A 22,175-nucleotide genomic window follows, 5' to 3' on the forward strand; every position below is an offset into this window, starting at 1 on the left:
TTTCCAAAGCCTGTTCCTTCGATCTCACCACCGCGGAACCAGTTTCACAGGAACAGTTATCAGAAGTTATTTACAAATTTGAACTCTAAACCTCAGACTAGTTAGAGTAGATTTCGAGAAGAGTGGAAAAGTTAGCAAAAATTGCAAAACACGGTGACAATATCAGAAATTGTACATATCACAAGTACAAGAATTTTCTTACGAAGTATTAATAAACGCCACTTCTGCGAAAAACAATTCTCTCAATAACCTTATACGATTGAACCCTTATTCTCAGAATTGATTGGGTAGTCTTAGAGAAAAGTCAAATAGTTACCAAAAATAGGACACATAAAAATACAATTTTGTCTTTTCCGAGAGCCTATAGAATTTTTCCAGTTTAGAGAAAAGTCCAGTAAAAAAGTTTCCCACAAACTGTTGTTGCGATTAGAATTTTGATATCAGATTTAGCAGGAAAAACTTCGAGAAGTCAAAAGATTTAAAAAGTGATCATCAAATCAAAACTGTAACTTTTCTAAGTGCCAAAAATTGTGTGTCTAAAAAGATTTGTTGGGCTCAGCCGCTCGTGCAGAGAACTTTTTTGATTTCTTGCAGTCAACCGTTGTTTTGATTGAACGGAAAATCTCAGTTTGGGTGGATCAATTTTGAAAAATTCAAAGAAAAAAACGGACGATACACTTGCGAGGATGATACACTACGATTAATGTAAATTTGTGTGAAGAAAAATTTTGGGCGTAGCCGTTAATGCACTGGAGCTTCTCATAGCCCGTTCTGTCCATTGAATCCAAAATTTCAGATTTGAGAGTGGTGTTTTTCGGAAAATCAAAAAAATTCTAACATTTGTGTCAAATATTTCCCCCACACACTTCTCTGAAGGCTGTAGAAAGTGGAGTAACGCAAAAGGAGACTAGGGCATATGCACCCAGGGGAGTGCAGTTTTTCCATTGGTACAACTTTTTGAAAATCAGGAGATTATTTTTTGATTTAAACTGATATATTTTTGAGAAAAGAAAAAAAATTCGATGCGCCCTAAAGAAAACAACAAACCAAATCCCAGATTTTTTCATAATACCCAAGGTAAAGGATAATTTATACCAGGGGCGGATTTAGGGAAGGGGCGGGGGGGGGCGGACGCCCCCCCCCCCCTCAGGGATTCGAACCCCTGCCAACCCAAAGGGTCCCCCCTTTGGTACTTTTTAAGAAATCCATTTTTGGCCGACCGACCCTAAAATTTTTCTAAAGGCGCCTTCGGCGCCAATATATACTAATTTTGAGGGGGAGCGCGCGCCAAAAAAATGCGTTTTTCCTGTCAAAATTTTCCAAAAAGTGCCCAAAAACGGCTTTTTTGACCTGTTTTTTCTTCAAAAAATTGCCTGGAGCAGAAAGCTTGGCCAAAACAGGGTCTTTTTACTGCTTTGGGAGAACTCGGAATGTCAATCTGATCGACCTAAAAAAAAAAAAAAGGTCGTCAAAATTTTCGAAAATTTTTTGAAAATCCGCCCCCCCTCGAGAAAATCCTAGATCCGCCCCTGATTTATACAATGAACTTGAAGAGGCCTATTCTATCCTTGAGGTTGAGCTTGATCTAGCTCTCCTTTCGTCACCTGACATCATTTTTAAAGTATTCTATTTGAAGTTCATGTTTGTTCTGTCTCAAAGTCAATTTGTATTTTCACTAATACGATCTGCAATTTAGTAGTTTTCATTCTCAATAAATAAAACAAATCATTTTCCCACCTTCAAGCGTTTCCAAATTTTGTACCTGTTACAACTCGTTCTTTTTGATATCGACTCTATTTTGCACTTCAACTTTCTTCTCTTCATTTTTGGACTTTTTGCTTTTCCATTTTTGAACTAACAATTACAATTTTTTTAAAGTTTGTAATAACTGAGATTAAACTGTTAGTTATGAGTGCTTCTGAAGAGCATTTGTCGCTGACTGTGAAAATCAGTATTGTTGTGTCGCTTCTACTGTTCGTCTCAGAAGGCATTAACTACTCACAATTGGCGCCATTCTTCCCAAATGAAGCGGAGCTGAATAAGGCAATGAACAATTCATGCTATAGTTCTTTACCATCCCACATGAACCTCAAGACCTCCCCCTCCCCCCCCCCCGCGCCTGCTCACCCTTCACCGCGCATTCACGCCATTTTTTTGGTTATCGCGATGATTTGTACCATACCATTTTTACCTGTTCCACAACGTAAAATTTTAATGAAAGTTTTCCGAATTGACCAGTTTTTGCCACTGTTTTCATTTTTTTCGTTATATAACCTTGAAAAACAACTGCCTAACTAAAAAAATGAATTTCCAATGGGGATATGGTGATAGAAACCAGTTTTTATTCACAAAAAAGCTTAACTTGATAGAAATTTGAAACTCAACTTTCGTTGCGTTCTGTGTTTTCGTTTTCAATAATAGCTTAATCTCAAAAGATATGAAACCAATTTCTGGCTAAATTTAATTGATTATAATGTTAAATAGTTCTCAACTTCTGGCCAGATAAGCTTACTGCCATGAAATAGGCGGAACACTGAAATTTTAAAATCGACTTTCAATTGTGCGTGGAAAACGAACACAGAAATGTGCTACTGAGTTAGGACCGATGTGGTTAACTCATAGAGTAATTTCGGATAGGGTACACCGTCTGCTCGTCACGCTATCTTATTTTCGGCCGGATAGATTCGTGCAACTTCTTAGTCTAATACCGATCCTAATCTTACTCTTATACTATCTAGTCTCAGGGTGTTTAACTAGTCTCTGCTAGGCTCAATAGATCTAGGGTATACTGGTTTATTGCGGCTGCTGAAGTTCTCTTGGAGTGGCAACTAATTTCTAAGTTAAATTCAAATCTCTCTGGTGCTGAAATTACAAGTAATTTCAGCACTTACAAATAAGTGGGTTGTTAGTTAGATGGATCATGATTGGTTAATATTAAATACTTTACAGTGGTAAAATATCTAATTTATCCAATCATAAAATATAGTTTAGATCAGGTTCCACCCATCCGGGTTTTACAGAGTTTTTTAGAATTATCTTTCTGCAATTCAAAGGATGGATGATGGACGTTGGTATTTGGCGAACATCGTACTTCTTGTCCGGTTTCTCTTGTTAGAGAAGTTCCAGGACGCTGGAGTGAGGGGCATCAATCGTTGTGTCTTCTTATGACAACGATGGTGTTTCCCAATGAAATCAATCTGATTTCAGAATGGTTTGCTATGACGGGTTTTTCTGTTTTATGTAGAGAACTTCTTTTGTGTTCGACCTCGTCTGGGAATGGTGTGGAGATTGTGCGTGGAGGGAATGCCTTGTAACTCGGATCTGAACGTATACTTGAACATCGAGGTGGTCATTGGTCTAGTTCAATGAAGTCCTTTTCTGCGAAGTCAAGTCGTACTCTAAATCCTTTGAGTTTGTGATTGTGGACGGCATATCGGTTTGTGGTTGGCCATTCTTTTTCAAGTGTAGTGGGGTCATTTTGTCTTTGGATGTTCGTCTTTGTTGTTGTGTGCTGATCTATATACTGCAAGGTATAGTTTACATTTTATAAAATTTTTATTAGTTCAGTTTTTAATTATGATTTTGGTTAGTTGTTTTCACAAAAGCATTTTGTTTTAGTTCGGTTATTTTGAAGAGTTACTCACCCTTGAGTACCTCTTATTAAAAATAGAAGTGTGGTCACAAAGCGTGGATGTAGCGCGGTGGGTTAGGCCGGCTATAGAGCATGCTCAGGACTTCCTCTCTGGTGGGTTAGGCCAGGAGTGGGAGTATGATTTTGTGCGGTTTCTGTGAGAGGTCCTGTTATGTGATAACGTTTTATGTCGGGTTTATGTTGGTCTTTCTTATGTTCCTTTGGTTGTGTCCTTTTTTTCAAAAATCAAATTGTTTTTGTTATGGGTTTGTCTTTCGACTTTTTTGTGTTTTATTATTTCTTTCTTAGACTTTATAATAGTCTTCAAAAGAATAAATTATCCAGTTTTAAACTGGGTTAATCCGGTTTGGGTACCGTTGGTTTTCTTTTCTTAGTCATGCTGTTATTCTATGATTTGTGGTGTTTAGTAAGCTGCGTTGGTTAGTTTTGTTTAGTATATAATTCCTTTCCAACCGGGTTAAAGGAAAGTTTGAAACTTGTTATCGCGTGTTAGAGTTGTTGAGTGTAAAAGCTTGAAACTGAAATTCATTATTTAAACAATTCTTCGTGGGCGAGCTGTGCGAGTTTGGATAGAATTCTTGTGCGAATGAATGAAAATATCAAAAGGTTAGTACTGCATTCTCATTTTATCAATTTACTACATGGAATTTTAATTTTACTGCTTGTTTTGGGGAAAAATTAAATTACAAATTTTCATTTTTTATGAAATTTACTGCTTTTGGGGAAACAGTTTATAAATCAATTCACTACATTTGGTATAAATTTACAGTTTATCTTTTGGAAAATATTAGTGAAGTGAAGAATTTTAACAAGTTTATTTTTTATTTTGCTTTTTTGTTTCTTCAGATGATCCTGGTATGAAGACTAAAGATCTAAATGAAACATGAGGAAAGAATGGTTAGTATTTATTTCAAATTTATTAGTGAAAAATATGTATAAATTATACTTACCTGTTAGTCGTCGGGGAAAAAACCGTGGGGGAAGATGTCGTGTATTTTGTCGGAGTTTGTTAGTAATTTTGCTAGTATGCGAATGATGTTTTTAGTTTGAAGCAGTGGCCAAAGCAATTGAAGTGCTTTAATAGTTTTTAGTTCTTCAGTGCCAACTGCAAACTCATAAGGTGTGTTTTGAATGAGGTTGTGGATGAATTCTAATAGTGTTGTGGATGAATTCTAATATTGGGATTTCTATAGGTTGGATAAATTCATGTGGGATAAGGAAGGGTCTGGATTCTTCTGCGTTAAAGGTCTTCGTGATGGGACAAAATATATACATTTGGATTATGGGATCATAATTGCGGAGGATGCCGTGAAGGTTAGTATCTTTGATGCAATATGTGAAATTAAGAAAAAATGGTGAAGTGTATTTAGAGTTAAGGAACTGAAAACGGTGGTGTGGTTGTCTTGATGGAGTGTGTAGGTCAAAATGATTTTGTATGAAGCGATAATATGTATATGTGTGGGTTTGTTTAGTGCGTAACATAATGTCGTGTGAGCAGTGCAAATTGCGTTAATGTGGTGCAAGGAAGTGGAAGGTTAGTGAAAATAATTGAAATTTTTCTTTAAAACTTTCGTAAGCTTGCATGTCGGTTAGTGCTTCAGAAATGATGTGGTCAAATGTTCGATCAAAGATATTGAGTGTAAATACATATGGTGTTTTGATGAAGAATTTTTCTGTTAGTTGTGGGTTAGCGAAGCGATCATCATCTAAAAATTGGTCTTGGTTAGTTCGTATGATGTTATGATCGTAATATTCTAGCGTAAATTCGTTAGCTCGGGGTGCAGAGAATATTTTCAGTGATTTTTTATATCCTATATAAGTAAATTGTCTATGTGTTGGTGGTGTGGTGAGTCGATATAGCATATCTTGATTTCTTTCTATATCGTTGTGAGTATTAGATAATGGTAGGCAAAGGGGATTAGTAAAATGATAATATGATGTCCAATGAAGTGTAGGCATTAAAACATGTTCATCTACAAAGCTACGTGTGTCGTTAGTGTCGTTAGGGGTGTTTAAAGTATATTGTGGAAATGAAGGTAAGGTGATTGCTAAAAAATCTTTCGTGTTAGTGTGATGTGGATGATTAATATATTCACGGGCTGATCCTGGTTTGGTTGGGAATGGATGGTTTGGGAATTTTCTTTTAAAAGTGCGATAAGCTCTATTAGTGCTTTTTGATGATTCGGTGGAAGTGGATGATTGTGCTAATGATGCAGAATAAGCTGAAGAGGGTGTAGGGGTAGGTGGGTTTGAGGATTCTATTGTGGAAGAAATCTGATTTATAGTGGGGGTGTTAGGGTGTAATAGTTTTTGTTGTAGGGTGATAAAATTATCGAGTTCTTGGGAGATTTGGGGAATATCTGGAGAATTGGATGATCGGTCTGAATGAAATGAAGAGTAGGTTGGGGTGACTTGTGAAGCATAAGAGGGTGTAGAAATGGATGGGAGTGGGTTATTTGGTGGGATTGGTTGAAAAGGGGGTTTTGAAAAAATTGAGGAGTTGGCTTGAAAATTATTGGATGGAGATGGTTCAGAGTCTGCAAATTCATCAGGGGTTTCAATATTAGGGTTTTTGAGTTGTGAAATGGAGTATAAAACTGAAATATTTGAATTAGTGTCTGAATTCATGCCTGATGTTATATTACTAGTTGGGAAATCGGGTGGCGGGAAAGCAAAAAGTGGAATTATTGTAATTGGAGTGTTGAGGTTGGTTGGATGGGAATTTGAGCGGTGTAGGGATCCAAGTTGTCGGCTCATCGTGGGCTAAAAAAATTATTATTTTGAGACTGAAAAGCGGTGGTATGGGGTTGTTCGATAATTTGTTCATATGTATTTTCATCGTGTGAATGATGTGTCATTATATGTTGTATGGGACTTTGCGATATGTTTGGTCTAAAATTTGGATTATGTGTTATTGCTAAATTTCGGAAATTTCGTGGGATTAGGGATAATGGATGGTTATGTGGTAGGGGTGGCAACTGTGGTGCTGTAGGCGTTACTTCTATATTATAATGTTCTTCGTCATATGTGTTCTGTCTTGTTGCTATTTTTGTGTTGTATTCTTTTATTTGTGCGTCTAAAAGAATTTTGTTTATTGATGATGAAAAAATTCCAAAAAATCCTGCAAATAGTATGCGTGCTACACTTGCTTGTCTATTTACTTGTGTGTGTATAGCGCATGTATTATAGATTCCTTTTAAAAGCGAAAAAAGAAATCCTATAAAGTTAAACATTGCGTATAAAATAGTTAATTTTTCTAAGATGTAATAGGGCCATCCTAGAAAATCAAGAATTTCATTTTTTAGTGTAACAAAGCTAAAAATATTTATAGGTGAAATTTCTTGTGGTCGGTATTTTTCACCGTTTAGAAATATATAGTCTTCGATGTCTTTAAAATATCCGCTATAATCTTGTGTATAGATATCTGCAAATCCTGCTGTTTCGGCAAGTTTGCGTAAGTTTTGGTCAATTGATTGTCTTTGTATAGTGTCCATTTGTGTTAATAATTCTTGGAATTGTTGTGTTCTAATGTGATGTTGGATATCGGATTTTGAATATATTCCAATTGATTGTAAGTCGATATTTGGGTTTCGAGCAATAGCTCTAATGCTTTCTGGTGAAATTTTTTTGAGTGATTGCATTAATGCGGGGTATGGGGTAAGAAGGTAATATTTATCTTCATCAGGGTTCAGTTGTACTACATTGTGGCTATTTTCTGATCCACATGGGACTGCGGTATCCCAGAAATAGGTTCGTCTTGAAAGTGTGTCAACGAAATGTACTTTATTCTTATAAAAGATAGGGATTCTTTTATAGCATCGTTTATCTTCAAAAACATATAGTGGTGATACTTTTTTGGTACAGGTATAAAACCATAAAATGTTTCCTTCGTAGTCTAAAAAATTTGATCTATTTCCTGATAGTAAAAATCCTGCGTAGGGTATTTTTAATACTGCTAGTGCAAGTGATTGTAGGATTTGTGTCCGTTCTAATTCGCATAGTTGGTGAACTGTTTCTAATTCAGAGAGTGACATTTCCTGAAAAATTCGGTTAATTGTGTAGTCTAATTTCATATCTAAGTGAATATCATAGTGGATATTACCAAAATAAGAATTATTCATTAGTGATAGTTCTTGTAAACGTGTGCTTCTAGTGTCATGGGGCTTTAGATGTCCACCCGGTTGACCGTTACTTTTTTGAAAATTAACTGGTATATATGATGTTACTTCGTTTAGAGGATGACATGTGGCATAAGGGTCAATTTTTATTTTTCCAGTGGTCATGTCAAAACCTTTTTCGTATTCAACTAATATTTCAGAATATTGTGTTTTGTAAAGTGGGTTTCTGTATTTGCATTCAAGTTCTGTTTCTTGATATATTTGAAAACGTGTCAATTTATTTTCTATATTGCGGATGTTTCTAAAATCAGTACTTTGTTTTCGTGATGGATTTACTTGTTCATATGGAATTGATTGTATGAAATATTTCTCGTGAAATTTTATCATTCGAGCGTGTATTTTTGCTACTTGAAATGTTGTACATGTATCTTCGGGAAACCAAACAATTGTTGCTTGTGTTCGTGTTGTGGGGTCACAATAACCTTGATCGTTTTTACAAGGTAATCTAATTCCTTGATAGATCATTGTGTTGTCAGATAAATCTCGTGTGAGTTGTATTTTTTCGAGTTGTATTTTCCAATCGAAAAACATTATTTCTTGATATCCTTTATTTTTTGTGTCTGCTTTGCAGTTTGATGGGTTATTTATACCAATGTGTGGTATCCAGTGTTTATCGTGTATGTCATAAGTTAATCTTCCGTGTGCGCCGTTGTATGGGTATTTTTCATCTAGTTTTATATGTCCTTGATATCTTTCAAGTTCTGCTTGATGTACAGAATCTGCAAAAACTTGGAAATATACTAATTTTCTGTCGGTGTTTTTATTTCTTGTGATATTTAGTCTGAGTAACTCGTTTTTACAATCTTCGGGATTGAGATGTAAAATTCGTTCGATATTACTCTGGTAGAATGATTCGTGGTCAAGTCGGTTTTTATTTCCATTTGAGACTTGTGAACAATGTACTTTCTTTTCGGAAAATGTTGCTGTGAATTTGTATCCTATAACTGTTGTTGCTCGGGCTTTTGAATAGAATGTCGCTATTACATTTGTAGTTTCTATAGCTTGTGGTTCTGTTTCGCATTGTGATACTTGATTTATTGCATATTTGTGTAGTGTTTTTTGTTCATTTTCTTCACAATCGCAATGTGTTACTAATAAATCTTGGGGTCCTGTACGGGGAGAAGGATTTATATTCTGATCGGAAATTACTAGAAAAAAGAGTTGGAGAAAAATTAATATTTTTAGAATATACATGTGTATGATAATCCTGAATATGGGTTATAAAATGTGATGTAACCAATTGGTTTTTTGGTATATCTGTCGTATTTATATATTACTTCAGTTGTTATAAATGGTGGTGGTAGTGATTGAGCTGTTATATTTGGTGGGTTTAATGGGTAAGGATGTTGAGCAATGTTGTTTAGTTTAACCGTGATTTCAAATTTTAATTGTAGACTATTTTGTTGGAGTATTTGGATGTTATGATCACGAATGTCTTCGTGGATATCTTGTCTATATTGTAATCTATTAAGTGCCCAGTTGTGGAGTCGGTTACTTTCTGGGTACTGTCCAAATAATGGTGGGGGTGCTGTGAATGTATTCCAGTCTAATCTTAGAGGGATATTTGTTGATGATTGTTCTCGATATCTAGCGTCGAGATTATTTGGGAAATTTAAAGGGAAAGGTGTCGGTGAAATTTGGTTTATTGATGGTGTTGATGGTAGTGATAATGTTTCTGGTAGTGATGATGATGTTGTTGTATTGGTAGAAATATCTATTGGATCATTTATTAAATTGGGTTCACCTTGTGTGAATGATTGTGTTGTCCAATATGGTAGTCGTGATGTTTGGTTTGGGGGATTAAAGGGATTTTCACGTATTTGTTCAGATGTTGGTGTTGAACCTAAGTAATCTGAGGGTAGACTTGAGGTGCTACGTTGTGAAAGAAGCGTAGGGGTTTCTGGTAATATACCAATTGGGTTTTCCGGAGTACTTTGTGATGGGGATTGGGGTATATCAAAATGAACTCGGGGGGTTTGAAAATTTCTGTTTCGTCGAGGATGTATAATTTGTCTATTTATTTCAACTGTATTTTGATTTTGACTAAGATTTAATATTCTACTTAATTCTTGTGGTAGTGTTGGGTACAAGTTATATGTTGGTTCACTTAGAGGTGCTTGTCGTTGAACTGGTTCTAGTGGTTCAGATAAGCGAGCGTGTCGTTCTTCAAAGGTATATGGGTTATCTTGGAAAGAAATTCGTGTAGATGTTTGGGGGTTTTGGGTAGTTGTAGGTGGTGTTGGGTTATCTTGGGATGATGTCGGTGAAGACTGACTGTGTGATTGTTGGTTAGAAATTTTTGGTTAGCAATTAGTGAAAAAATTTATGTTTATTGTAGTATTCTTCTAGAAAAAGAATTAGAAGAATTGTTGCTAAGGCAAATGTTATGACTGCCTTCTTTATACATTTGCATATGGTCAAGATGAGGGATGATAAAAATGTTATAAAAATTACAAATAGTAAAAAAATATCTGTTCTACTAAAAATGGTTCGTATCATTTAGATAAGTTTTGTGTCTCGTACCTGTGAATATGGTCAATGGCTTTTGAGAGTTGGAGGTATAGTTCAAATATGGAATAGAAAATTAAACAAATATTGCGAAAAATGATTAAGATTATTACAAAAGCTTCAAAGGTATCAAAAAGAAATATGAATAAAAGTTTAAATATTGTTAAAAAGTTTATGAAAATGTTGAGAATTATGTTGACTGATCGAGAGAAGAGCATTTAAGAAATGGCTTCTTGATCGAATATTTTTTGTTGTTTGGGGCAATTTTCAAGTGTGGTCGAATTATTTATTGGTTTTTTGACAAGTGGGTTGAGTTTTGTGAAAAATTGTTGGGGGCGAATTTTATGGTGTTCGGGAGGTCTTCTTTTACTTTATTTTTATTTGTCAAGTGATCTGGGGTATTTTTGAGATTTTATACTTTAGGCTAATTTAATATGGTCGTTCTTTTACTTTAGGCTAATTTAACATTTTTGTTTGGGGGGTATTTGAGGTCTGAGTTGGGGAAATATTGTTGATCTTTGGGTTATTAGATAAGGGAGGGTTATGATATTATGGTGATATTTATTTTAGTTGTCAAGTTGGAGTGGTTTGCTTATTTTTGACCTGGAGGTCGTAAAGTTATAGTTATAGATATGCCTGGAGTTTAATATCTTTCGTCTAATTGGTTTGTGTTAGAGTTATAGGAGGTGACGGATTGAATGAATTTTATTGGCTAATTTTGAACTAGAATCGCTGCGTGTTTGTCAGCATGTTATTTTGAAAAATGAAAGTTCAAAATGTTTCAGAGGTGCAAAGATTATTAATTTTAAAATTAAAGCTGTTTTTGAAATTCAACTTTCTTTAATATTTTAGATTGTGGGATGAATGTCTTGTAGTTTTTGCGTGGTTGATTTCTAAGTCGTGATGACTCTCTATGTTCTGATTTCTCTAATTGTTCTTGGGGTATAATTTTTTCTGTCATTTTTCTATTTTTTCTTTCTTTTTGATGTATATTTTGATCTAGCTTTTTTGTATTGTTTTTCGTTGTAGTTGATTTTTTATTTTGGTTTTCGAGGTGAATGTCATGTTGTTCTTTTGTTTCATTTTCCGTATGTGGGTTATTTTGAATAACTTTTAAACCTGTGAAAGAATATAATTGAGTTAGTTCGCGTAGTGCGTATTCTTTTGGGTAATAAGGTAATATATTGTTGCGATGTTCAACAATTTCTTTTTGGTCTGAGTCGGTGATTTTATATGTTACGTCAGTGGGTTTGGCAATTATTTGGTATGGTCCTTTACGAAGGGGTTGTAATTTTTTAGAAATTCCTTTTTGAGTGTTAAAATTAGGTATTAAAACAAATGTTCCAATTTTCAAATCGGAGGCTGGTGTAAAGCGTGAATTTATTTGTTCATTAATGTTTTGCCTTTGTAACAACTTTTTTGTTACTTTTTGGTAAATTTCATTGTGTTTTTTATCTCTATTTAAAATCCATTCGGTGTGTGTACCGGAAGCTAATTTAAGAATTTGTGGGTGATGAAAATGATCTTCATCATGTGTGTGTAAAGGTAGGTTATAACAAATTGAGTCTTTATTCGGTTGACAATGACTTTGTGCATTTTTATGAGAGTTTGCTGTAAACATAATTGGTTTACGTGGCTTTTGATTATGTAAGTTTGGAAATTTCATTAGAATTAATTGAAATCTATAAACTCGGTGATTGGGGTTTGACTTTTGTGTAAAGAGAAAAATGATTGGTTTGTGATCTGTGACTAGAACTGTTGGATGTTTTGATCCAAGTATCAGAAATTCATATTCTGTAAGTGCATAAATTATAGCTGTACATTCTCTCATTAAAGTTGAGAGTCGTAGCTCTGCTTGAGTGAATAATCGAGAATTTGCTGATATAAGGTTCATTTTATTTGTACCATTGTGTGATTGTAGTAATGCTGCGCCGATGCCAAAATTTGAAGCATCGCACGTTGCATAGAATGGCTGATTTGGATCTGGAATTGTATTTAAAATTTGTTCAGTTAGAAGTTTTTTTAATTTCTTCAAATCGTGTTTGATGTTCTGTATTCCATTCAAAAATATTTTGTTGTCTGAGGATATTATAGAATGGTCTTAAATATAATTGCATTTTATAAACGTATTTGCTTAAAAAATTTAACATTCCAAGGAATTCTTGGATTTTCTTTTTGTTTATTGGTGGTTGAAGTTTTTGAATAGCATCAATGCGTGATTTTAATGGAGTTATTGTCTTTCTTTCGATATTATGTCCTAAAAATTTAACTCGTGTTAAAAAGAAGTGTGACTTATCGGGGGCGGCCTTCAGATTTTCGTTCTGAAGTATTTTGTGATAGTGTTCTAAAACTGTAAACATTTCTTCTTTTGTCTGTGATTGCATAAAAACATCGTCTAAATAGGTGATTGCGTTTTTCTTGAGTATTAGTGGTCTAAAAATTTTGCTCATAAAAGCTGAAAATGCTGCTGGTCCTATGGATATTCCATAGAATAGGCGGTTGAATTCATATTGTTGATTTCCAATAACAAATTGCGTTAAACGTCGTGATTGTTCATCTAGTGGCATTTGGTTGTATGCACTATTCATATCTGCGGTTGTAAAGTATTTTCCGTTTATTTTTGTTAAAATAACTTGTATTGGTTCAATAGGCCAATTGCATTTTGATTCGTCTATTAGTGAATTAAGGTATCTAGCGTCTAAAACTATTTTTAATGATTCTCCTTTTGCTAAGATGATAACAGGGTTAATAAATGTGTTACCTTTTGGTTGTTCTTCTTTGTTTACCGGTGAGATAATTTTGTATTGCTCTAAAATATCGAGTAATCTGTTCACTTTATCGTGTAAATGAATTGGTACTTTACTTGCTCTTTGTTTTTTGAAAACTGCGTCAGGTTTTAACGGGAGATGTAGTGATGAACTGATTTTGCCAACATCAAATTTGGATGTTGCATAGACTGATGAATATTTTATTAGCTGTTTGGCTAACTTATCAAATTCGTCTTGTGTTATTTGTGAATGTTGGAAGTTAAACATTGTTAAAAATTTCTGTTGATCCTCTGTATAGTTATTTATGTTGATTGTAGGTTTGAAATATGGGGTTTTTGTGAAATAATCTGTATTTCTTTTTCATTACTTATTATATTATTTATGGATAGTTCTTCGTTAAGGATTGTGGATTGACAAATATCTAATAATTGGAGTATATTATTTACGCGGTATGCTTTTTCATGCATTGGTGATATTGTAGCGTTGGTTTCGCAATATCCTAAAAGTCCTAAGGGTAATGTTACTTGGTACGGTGTATTATTGTATACATGTAACAAAATGATGTCTGAATTCGAGTTTTTCAAATATTTTATGGATGAAATTGTGATTTTGAAAAACTTATGGATAGGTTTTAATTCAAAGTCTGACATAAAGAGTTGTTGTTTATTTTGATTTTTATCATATTGGTGAACTTGTTTTATTGAAAAATTATATATGTTTCCTGATAGTGGTTTCAGGTGTTTCCGTTGTTGGTTATAAATTGGATAAAATTTTGAAAAGAATGGTGGTTGTTTATTTAATCTTTGAAAAAATGTTAGGGCTGTGTTTTTTGTTTTTGTGTACTTATCTTTGATTAGTATTTTACTATTCAAGATGTTGATTGTTGGTATATATTTAGGGATAAATGGTATTCCAATGATATTGTGTTTAATATCAGTGATATGAAATATTTGTTTAAATGGTTTGTTCAAAATTTTATTTTGCTCGATTGTTCTTGTGGGGAGAAAAAATAATTGAACTTTTCCATAGTATACTAATGTTGATCCTTGTGCTGTTGCTAGTTTACTCGAGGTTGCAAGAGGCGTTAATTTTGGGTGTAAGGTTTTGATTTCATTCCATGTGGGAATGTTAATTATGTTTGATTCTGCTCCTGAATCAATTAAAAAATCAATTTCAAGATCTGGTGGTTGAAATTCTTTGTTTCTTGGACTTTCTAAAAGAAATGGTATTGTCCAAATTTTTTCTTTGAGTTGTTCTTTTTGTAAATTTTGGTAGATGTGATTTGTATTCAAGCATTTTGTTTTGTCATTTTCAGTGGGTTTATTTACAGTGTTAATTTCGTTAGTTTCATGTGCCATTTGTGTAGTATGGATGGGTTCAATATAATAATTGTGAAGGAGTTCCAATTGATTTTCATATTTATGTGATGAAAAAGGTTGTTCATATATAATAGGTTCGTAGTCGTTTTTGACTGCTATCATATTTATGGAGATAGTGTTTTCTGTATCACTTTCTGTGTCTGATGATCCGCAGTTTATTTGAGTAAGTTGTAGTTCGTTATTTCCTGTGTCGTCAATACCTGGGGGGTCTGATGTTGTTTCTTCATTTGATTGTACTTGATTAATATGTCTTTGATGTTTGGGTGTACTACTTCTGTAGCGATGTTTAGAATTTTTATAATGGTTATTATTTCTATGTAGTGATTGAGAATAATTTCTATATCGATTATTATAACTTGAATGTCGATTTTGTGAATTGTTTTGTGATCTGTTTTGATAATTATCGTTTGATCTGTGATAGTTTGATCTGTTATATGAATTATTTCTTGATCGGTTGTTCGGGTAATTTTGATTTCGGTTGTTCGAATAACTTCTATTTCGATTATATGAATAGTTTCTATTTCTATTATATGATGAGTTTCGTGATTGATTGTTTGGATAGTATTTATTTCTTGTGTTTGATTGGGAATTGGATCTAGAAACAAATTGTGTTGTATTTGAATTTGATCTGGAATAGTTATTTCGACTATTTGGTCGATTATAATGATTTTGTGAAGAATTTTGTGTATTTCTTCGTTCTGGTGATCTTCCTCTATAACTTGAGTTATATGGTGATTGATTTCTCGTGTAATTGGTGTTGTTCGGAAGTGTTTTTCCTGAACTGTTGTTGCTGTATACATTTTTGTTTGGTATATTTTGATCTTTCTTCATGTATTGATAGAATGATTTATTTGGTTCTTTATATTTTTGAGGTTTGTTTTGGTTATCTTGTTGTTTTTGTCTACATTCAGAAATACTATGTCCGTATCGTCGGCAAAAATTACACCATTTTTTGAAAGATGGTTTGCCTTTAAAGTTTGGATGTTTTTCATAAATATTTAGTATTTCAGTGATTTTTTCAACGAGGTCTGTATCTGATTCCTGTATGTTATTGATATTTGTGGTGTTTGTTTCGATTCGATTAACATATTGTAATTTCAGATTTTCTGTTTCTTCAAGTTTCATTGTGATTTCCGCTTGCTCTAGTTTGTCTACTAGTTTTCGAAAATCTAAATCGGGTTCTCGAATTGAGGAAGGATGAGATGCTCTCTTTTTTATTGCTATTTTCCTTAATTGAGGTGTTAAGGTCATCATTAAAATTTCTGTCATTTTTTTTTGTAGTCATGTGTATTTAATGAATATGCTTTTCGAACTAGTGTTTCGATACGTACTGCTAATTGTTTGATGGTTTCATTTGGTAATCTGCGAATTTCATTGCATAAAACTCTTTGGTGTTGTTTATTTCTTTCGGAGTCAAACATTTTTGAAAATTCTTGTGTAAATCTTTTCCAATTTGATTTTATTTCTATTGGCAATACTGAAAACCATTTTTGGGCTGCGCCATCTAAGGTTGTTTGTATCAACGCTGTGCGTCGATGTATCCAATTTTGATGTTGTGGTGTATTAATTGGTTCAGGTCCTATATTTAAAATCAAATTTGCTGTGACTGCATTTAAATAGTCTTCTACAGAATATTCAGGGTCTGTTCCTGTGAATACCATTAAAAGTTTATTTGATGTTATTGATGATCCACCCATAAGGTATGGATTCATCGTCATTTGTAATGATTCTGCTGCATTTGGCATTTGAGAAAAATTTGAAAGTTGATTTCTTGTTATTTCGTGTTCTTGAAGGTAATATGGGAGTGGTATTTCATTTTGCAATTGAGTTGGTCGATACGAGTGCATAGTAATTGGGTTTTGTGGTTGTATTGGTTGAAAAGATTGTGTATTAATTGGATTTTGCGTTTGTATTGGTTGTTGATTTTGTGTATCTGTTGGATCTGGAGAAAAAATTCTATGATATGTATATGGTTTTTGCGCTCCTTGTCCGCAATATTCTTGAGTATATGGTGCAAAAATATCTGGTTGTAAATAATCATCATCAGAGGATAAGTAATCCGTATGATGAGGTGCTTTTTTATTTTTATTTTGTTGAAAGAATGGGTAGTTTTCACTACGATCCTGTGAGGGATGTGAATTAGTTTGAAAATTTACTGAGTTGGATTTTGTCATTGGGTTATCCCAATATCGAGATCTTACATGATTATTATTATTTTTTCGTGGGGGATAGTTTGTTTTTGATGAATGTGCGTAATTATAATTGTGTTCTGCAAAAGTGTTTCTTGTGAACGTTCTTCGTGTTTTTGACGGTACTGTCATAGGTCTATATGTTTGATAATCCATATGTGAATATTTTGGAGCAACCGAAGGTTTAACGGTTGATTGTAAGGTTACTTGTGCTGGTGAAGTGTTTGTATTTTTTGGTGTTGTTAAATTTGGACGTATCGGTGAAATACTTTGTTGTGTAGTTGTTGTTGTTTGGACGATTTCTTCATTTATGAAGTGTGATGGTGTTTGAATATCTTGTTGTGTAAGATTCCTAGTTCCATTAAGGTTTTCATTGTGTATGACGGTTGAATTTAAACTGTTATTTCGCGTATCAGGTAAAAATGTATTGTAGTTTAATGGTGTTGCATCAATGGTTAATGGTACTACTCTTACATAGTCTCTTTGATAAGATATTGTACTTTTTGCTTGACTTGAGATTGATTGTGGGATGTTTATAATTGCATGATGAGACCATTCGGGGTCCCAAACGTAGTCTGACTGTTCTGTGATGGCGGTATCATCGTTTGAATTTTGAGGTCTGAAATTTTTTCTTGCTTGTGAAATTAAATCTATATTATGTGTGAAATAATCTATTGTAAACCATGCCAAAATTTTTTGTAAGTCATGTTTTGTAAGTTGTGAAACTTCGTCTTTAGTGAAATTTTCTTTAATTATATGTAGGAAAGTTGAAAATATTGTGATTTCATGTCGTACTTTTGTATGTTTGGATGTCTCAGTTGGTGAGATATTTGGAATTTCTGTTTTTTCTAATATTGAAATATAACTATATATTATTGCAAAAACTTCGTTAGTAAATACGGAGTTTGCTCTTTGTGAGTTATGATATTGTACGCTTTTAATATATTCTAAGAATACTTTTGAAAATTCTAAGTCAAGATCGTCTGTTTGAATTACATATTTGCGGTGATTCGGATTTGGTGTACTGAATTCTATGGTGTAGATTCCGTATTGTTGTGTTAAATTACATATATCTTTCAGATAATGTTCTATAATTTGTCTTTTAATTTTTACATCTGGGAATTCTGCTTTGCATGGACTGATTCCGGGTTCAAACAAATTTAGGAGTAAATTCTTGCAAAAGTCATGCTGTCCTCTATTATCGGGTGCATCTACGAGGAAGGGGTAAATATCGTCGTCATCTGGACTATCGTCACTTTGAGTGTGGCTGTGGCTCATTTTTTCGTTTAATGACTGTTAATATGTAACTATCGATGTGTCTAATTGGTTGATTCCAATTATACAAGTGTACTGGTTTGTGTTTATATTGCTTTTTTATTCTTCTTTTTCCTCTTTTTGATGAATTTGAAGTTGTTTCTGAGTCGGAAAAATATAATTGATCAAGAATGGGACAATTTTTATCAATTGTTTCTTTTAATTTATAAAGTTCATCTAAATTGCTGGCTTCTGATTCTGAAAATGCGTTTCTATTTTTGAAAATCTTTTTCGTGTGATTTGTCTTTGTTTGTTTATTATTTTCCTTTTTATTGTTAGTCGTTTTGTTCTAATATATCCAACTGTTTCTGTATGAGGTGTGATTACAAAATCGTATTTTTTGTTATCTATTTCACAGTTGTGTAAAACGATTGTTTGTTTATTTCCTAGATTTTTGAATGACATAAGGTTTAGTATGAGGGATGCAAAAAGTTGTTAGATGATTTCTACTTTCTTAAACTGTTAGTCCTTACGATTTTTTGGTTAGCTTAACCTGGGTCTATTTGTTCAGGGTTGGAGAGAAAAGTATATCGATTCCGAAGAATGATTTTTTACTTTCTCGTGGCTAATATAAGCTAAGGTGTTAACTTACTTAATCTTACTTAGGGGTAGTGATTGTGTTCAAGGGTTGGAGAATAGTAAATCGATCCACAAGGTTCAGGTATAATTAGAACGCGATCAGTTCGTTAGATACTATTTTAAACTTACTAAGTCTAAGATTATCCTGGGTCTGGTAAGAGGAGGGTTCAAGTGAAGGATGAATAACCGAAGTTCTTCACTGTTTATCCTAATTTGAATGGTTAGTTTTGTTCAAAAATTTCTATTAGTCTTGGGTTTTTTGGAAGGTTTGGATAGTGAATCGACGTTTGAGGTCGTTAGACACTTGCTAAGTGGGTGGGGGAGAACAAAATTGTTCTTTTTGATCCAAGGATAGGCCTTGATGATCAAGTTTTAAAATTAGTGAAATAGAAAATTAATTAAGATCCAAGGATAAGCCTTGATGATCTGATTTTAAAATTAAGTGAATTTAAGTTTAAAATAGTTGAAATTTGTTTAAGAAAAAGATTTAGCGTTTTAATGATATTAGTGAGCTTATGATTGCTGTTATGTTTAGGTGATGAAGCTGGGACAACTGATGATTTTATGGTTACTAACAATTTATTGTCATGCTACTAATTTTTGTTTTGATTTTCAATAAATATTTTCCAAAAAAGTTTTATATAATACTGCAGAATTTAGGAAAACGATCTGAGATCTTTTTATCAATCGTTATTGTATATTAATAATTTTGTTTAGCGCCTGAAATGATCATGAATATTGACTCAAGATTTTATGTTTGCAAATGAAAATCTAAATTCATTGCTAATAAAATTCTAAATATAAAAGTTTGTGTTGGCTTTTGCCGTACTATCATATAACTATATGGTAAGTTTCTACTTTGTCGTATATCGTCTCTGGTTCGAGGTCTTCTTACGATTCCGGGTAGTTCTGTTATCTATCGGAATATTGGCTCTGATCTATTGAGTCGTAGAGACATTTCGATTAAAATATCGTCGTTTAACATTTTGAAAATGTTTTGTCTAATTTCTCATCTATTTTTGGTTAATTCTAAGCTATTAAGGTCTCGTTCGAGACGTATGGTCGCACCAGATGAGGTAGGACCGATGTGGTTAACTCATAGAGTAATTTCGGATAGGGTACATCGTCTGCTCGTCACGCTATCTTATTTTCGGCCGGATAGATTCGTGCAACTTCTTAGTCTAATACCGATCCTAATCTTACTCTTATACTATCTAGTCTCAGGGTGTTTAACTAGTCTCTGCTAGGCTCAATAGATCTAGGGTATACTGGTTTATTGCGGCTGCTGAAGTTCTCTTGGAGAGGCAACTAATTTCTGAGTTAAATTCAAATCTCTCTGGTGCTGAAATTACAAGTAATTTCAGCACTTACAAATAAGTGGGTTGTTAGTTAGATGGATCATGATTGGTTAATATTAAATACTTTACAGTGGTAAAATATCTAATTTATCCAATCATAAAATATAGTTTATATCAGGTTCCACTACTTTGACTCGAAAACAAAAAAATTTGTACATAACACAACCTTCGCCTGCTAAATCCTTTAGCTCATAAAGAGAGTTGCACAAATTTAGAAGGAAAAATTTAATAAAAAGAGCACCCTGTTAGTTTTGAAAAAGTTTTGCTTGCAATCTTGAATCTTCAAACAACCTTGAGACACAAATCTGGTCTGAAAAACTACCTTTCACATGTATTTTTTTCGAAAAAACTAACTTGCTCTTTTTAATTAATTCTGCCTGTTCTAACGTTTTTGTTGCTTATTGTAGAAGAAAACTTTTCTCGAGCGCTGCGAGCTCAAGTTTTAAGCTAGTTATTTCATGGTGCAAAAAATAACAGATGTTCAATTCAGGGGCGGATTTAGGGAGGGGCGGGGGGCTAACGCTTTTTCCTCAGGAATTCGACCCCCTGCCGACCCAAAGGGTCCCGCCTTTAGTACTTTTTGAGAAATCCACTTTTGGCCGACCGACCCTAAAGTTTTTCTAAAGGCGCCTTGGGCGCCAATATATACTAATTTTGACATGGGAGCGCGCGCCGAAACAACGCGGTTATTTGGTCAAAATTTTCCAAAAGTGCCTAAAAACGCCTTTTTTGGACTGTTTTTTCAAAGTTTTGCCTGCGGCGCAGAAAATTCGGACAAAACAGGTACTAAACCGTGCTAATAAGAGAGAGGCTCGAAAAATCAATTCGGTCATTCGGTCGACCTAAAAAAAGGTCGACAAAATTTTCGAAAGCTTTTTGAAAAACCGATACCCCCCCCCCCCTCGAGAAAATCCGGTTCAAATTCTGTTTGATTCGGGAGAGCAATCGTGGGTAGGCCTAATGGGTAGAGCGCACGGCTCTTAATACGAGGGTCAGGGGTTCGAACTTCACTTCTGTCTGGTCGAAGGGTTCATAGTGTCATCCGCCTCCTCAGAGTAGGGGCGACTACGGCAAAGTGGATGCACCTTCCGCCCCCAGGATTGCCTTGCAGTGGGTAGGGCAGGGGGCAAATTTTTTCCATAAAACTTCGACTAGTGAGATTGTTTTTTACAGGGCCTGAGTGAGTTCCTGGTGGGAGCGATCACGTGCTGCTTCGATTTTGCCAATCTCTTCCTCACTGCATGTCTGCCTCTCATTGCCACTCCACAGCTGAACAAGTTCTTCTTCATTGCAGGTGCCACTTTCGGAGCAGTCTCCAATATATGCTTCGGAGTTTTGGGAAAAGGACCAGGTATTTACTACGAATAGAAGAGGTCCCCACGGATTTTATTTGTTTGGTTTTCATTCCGACTAAAAACCCACTTCGCGAAGAGACAAATTTTTGAATTTTTTTTCCAAAAATGCAGTTTCGGCGTACTTTATAGAAAAATTTGACGACCAGAAATCTGTTATTTTTGGGTATACGCTAACCATTCAGAACATTTTAGGGTTGGCCAGTCAAAAAATAGTAGCAACTGGGAAATCTTAGGCGTTGAGCGGGATCCTTTTTTCCAAGAAGGAACATCAACTTTTTCAGTTTCATTTTTAGGTGGCTCGAGATATGCAGTTATGTGTTTATTCAGCCGAATAACAATGGGCATGGGCGCTGGCATGTTATGGTCTACTGGGATTCCTGCGATTGTGTCCATGGCACCCGCCTACGCCGGACGACTCACATCACTAATCGAATCTGGAGTGGGTTTGGGAGTTGCTATTGGTCCCCCCATTGGTTCTCTGGTTTATAGTCTAGGGGGGTACATGTATCCGTTTGTGATTTCGGGGTCCATTGAAATTGTGTTAGTGGTTATTGCAGTTATTGCGATGCCGACCAGACCTGCTCGGTCTGAGAAGCCCAGATCAACTGAAGAAAATGAACAACACGAAGAATTGCCGAAGAACGATGATAAGTAAGCTTTTCAAATACAAAAGATGGTCCGGCCAGCTTTTAAGACAAAATTTTTTCTAAAATCGACTTAAAAAAATTAAAAAATCATTTTCCATCTATCATCGATTACCTTTTTTTTTACATAATTTTGTTTACTTAAGATCAAATTGAGTTTCATTGATTTATTATGTCTTACCATGATGCCCTAATTTGCTTAGCATTTTGGACGACAGTACCTGGGACGCAGAGCACGCTGACGTTTCTCT

At 34.3% G+C, this 22,175-nt stretch overlaps 1 protein-coding gene across 1 annotated transcript; it reads left to right on the forward strand.

Annotated features, from left to right (window-relative positions):
- Positions 1–1,908: 1,908 nt before the first annotated feature.
- Positions 1,909–21,935, forward strand: LOC134848616 (MFS-type transporter SLC18B1-like). Its single transcript, XM_063866135.1, has 3 exons — positions 1,909–2,043; positions 21,099–21,276; positions 21,574–21,935. Exons 1-3 carry the CDS (start codon positions 1,909–1,911, stop codon positions 21,933–21,935), a joined length of 675 nt encoding a protein of 224 aa, XP_063722205.1.
- Positions 21,936–22,175: the final 240 nt, after the last annotated feature.

Source organism: Symsagittifera roscoffensis, chromosome 6 (genome assembly GCF_963678635.1).
Source record: "Symsagittifera roscoffensis chromosome 6, txSymRosc1.1, whole genome shotgun sequence".
Lineage (NCBI taxonomy): Eukaryota > Metazoa > Xenacoelomorpha > Acoela > Convolutidae > Symsagittifera > Symsagittifera roscoffensis.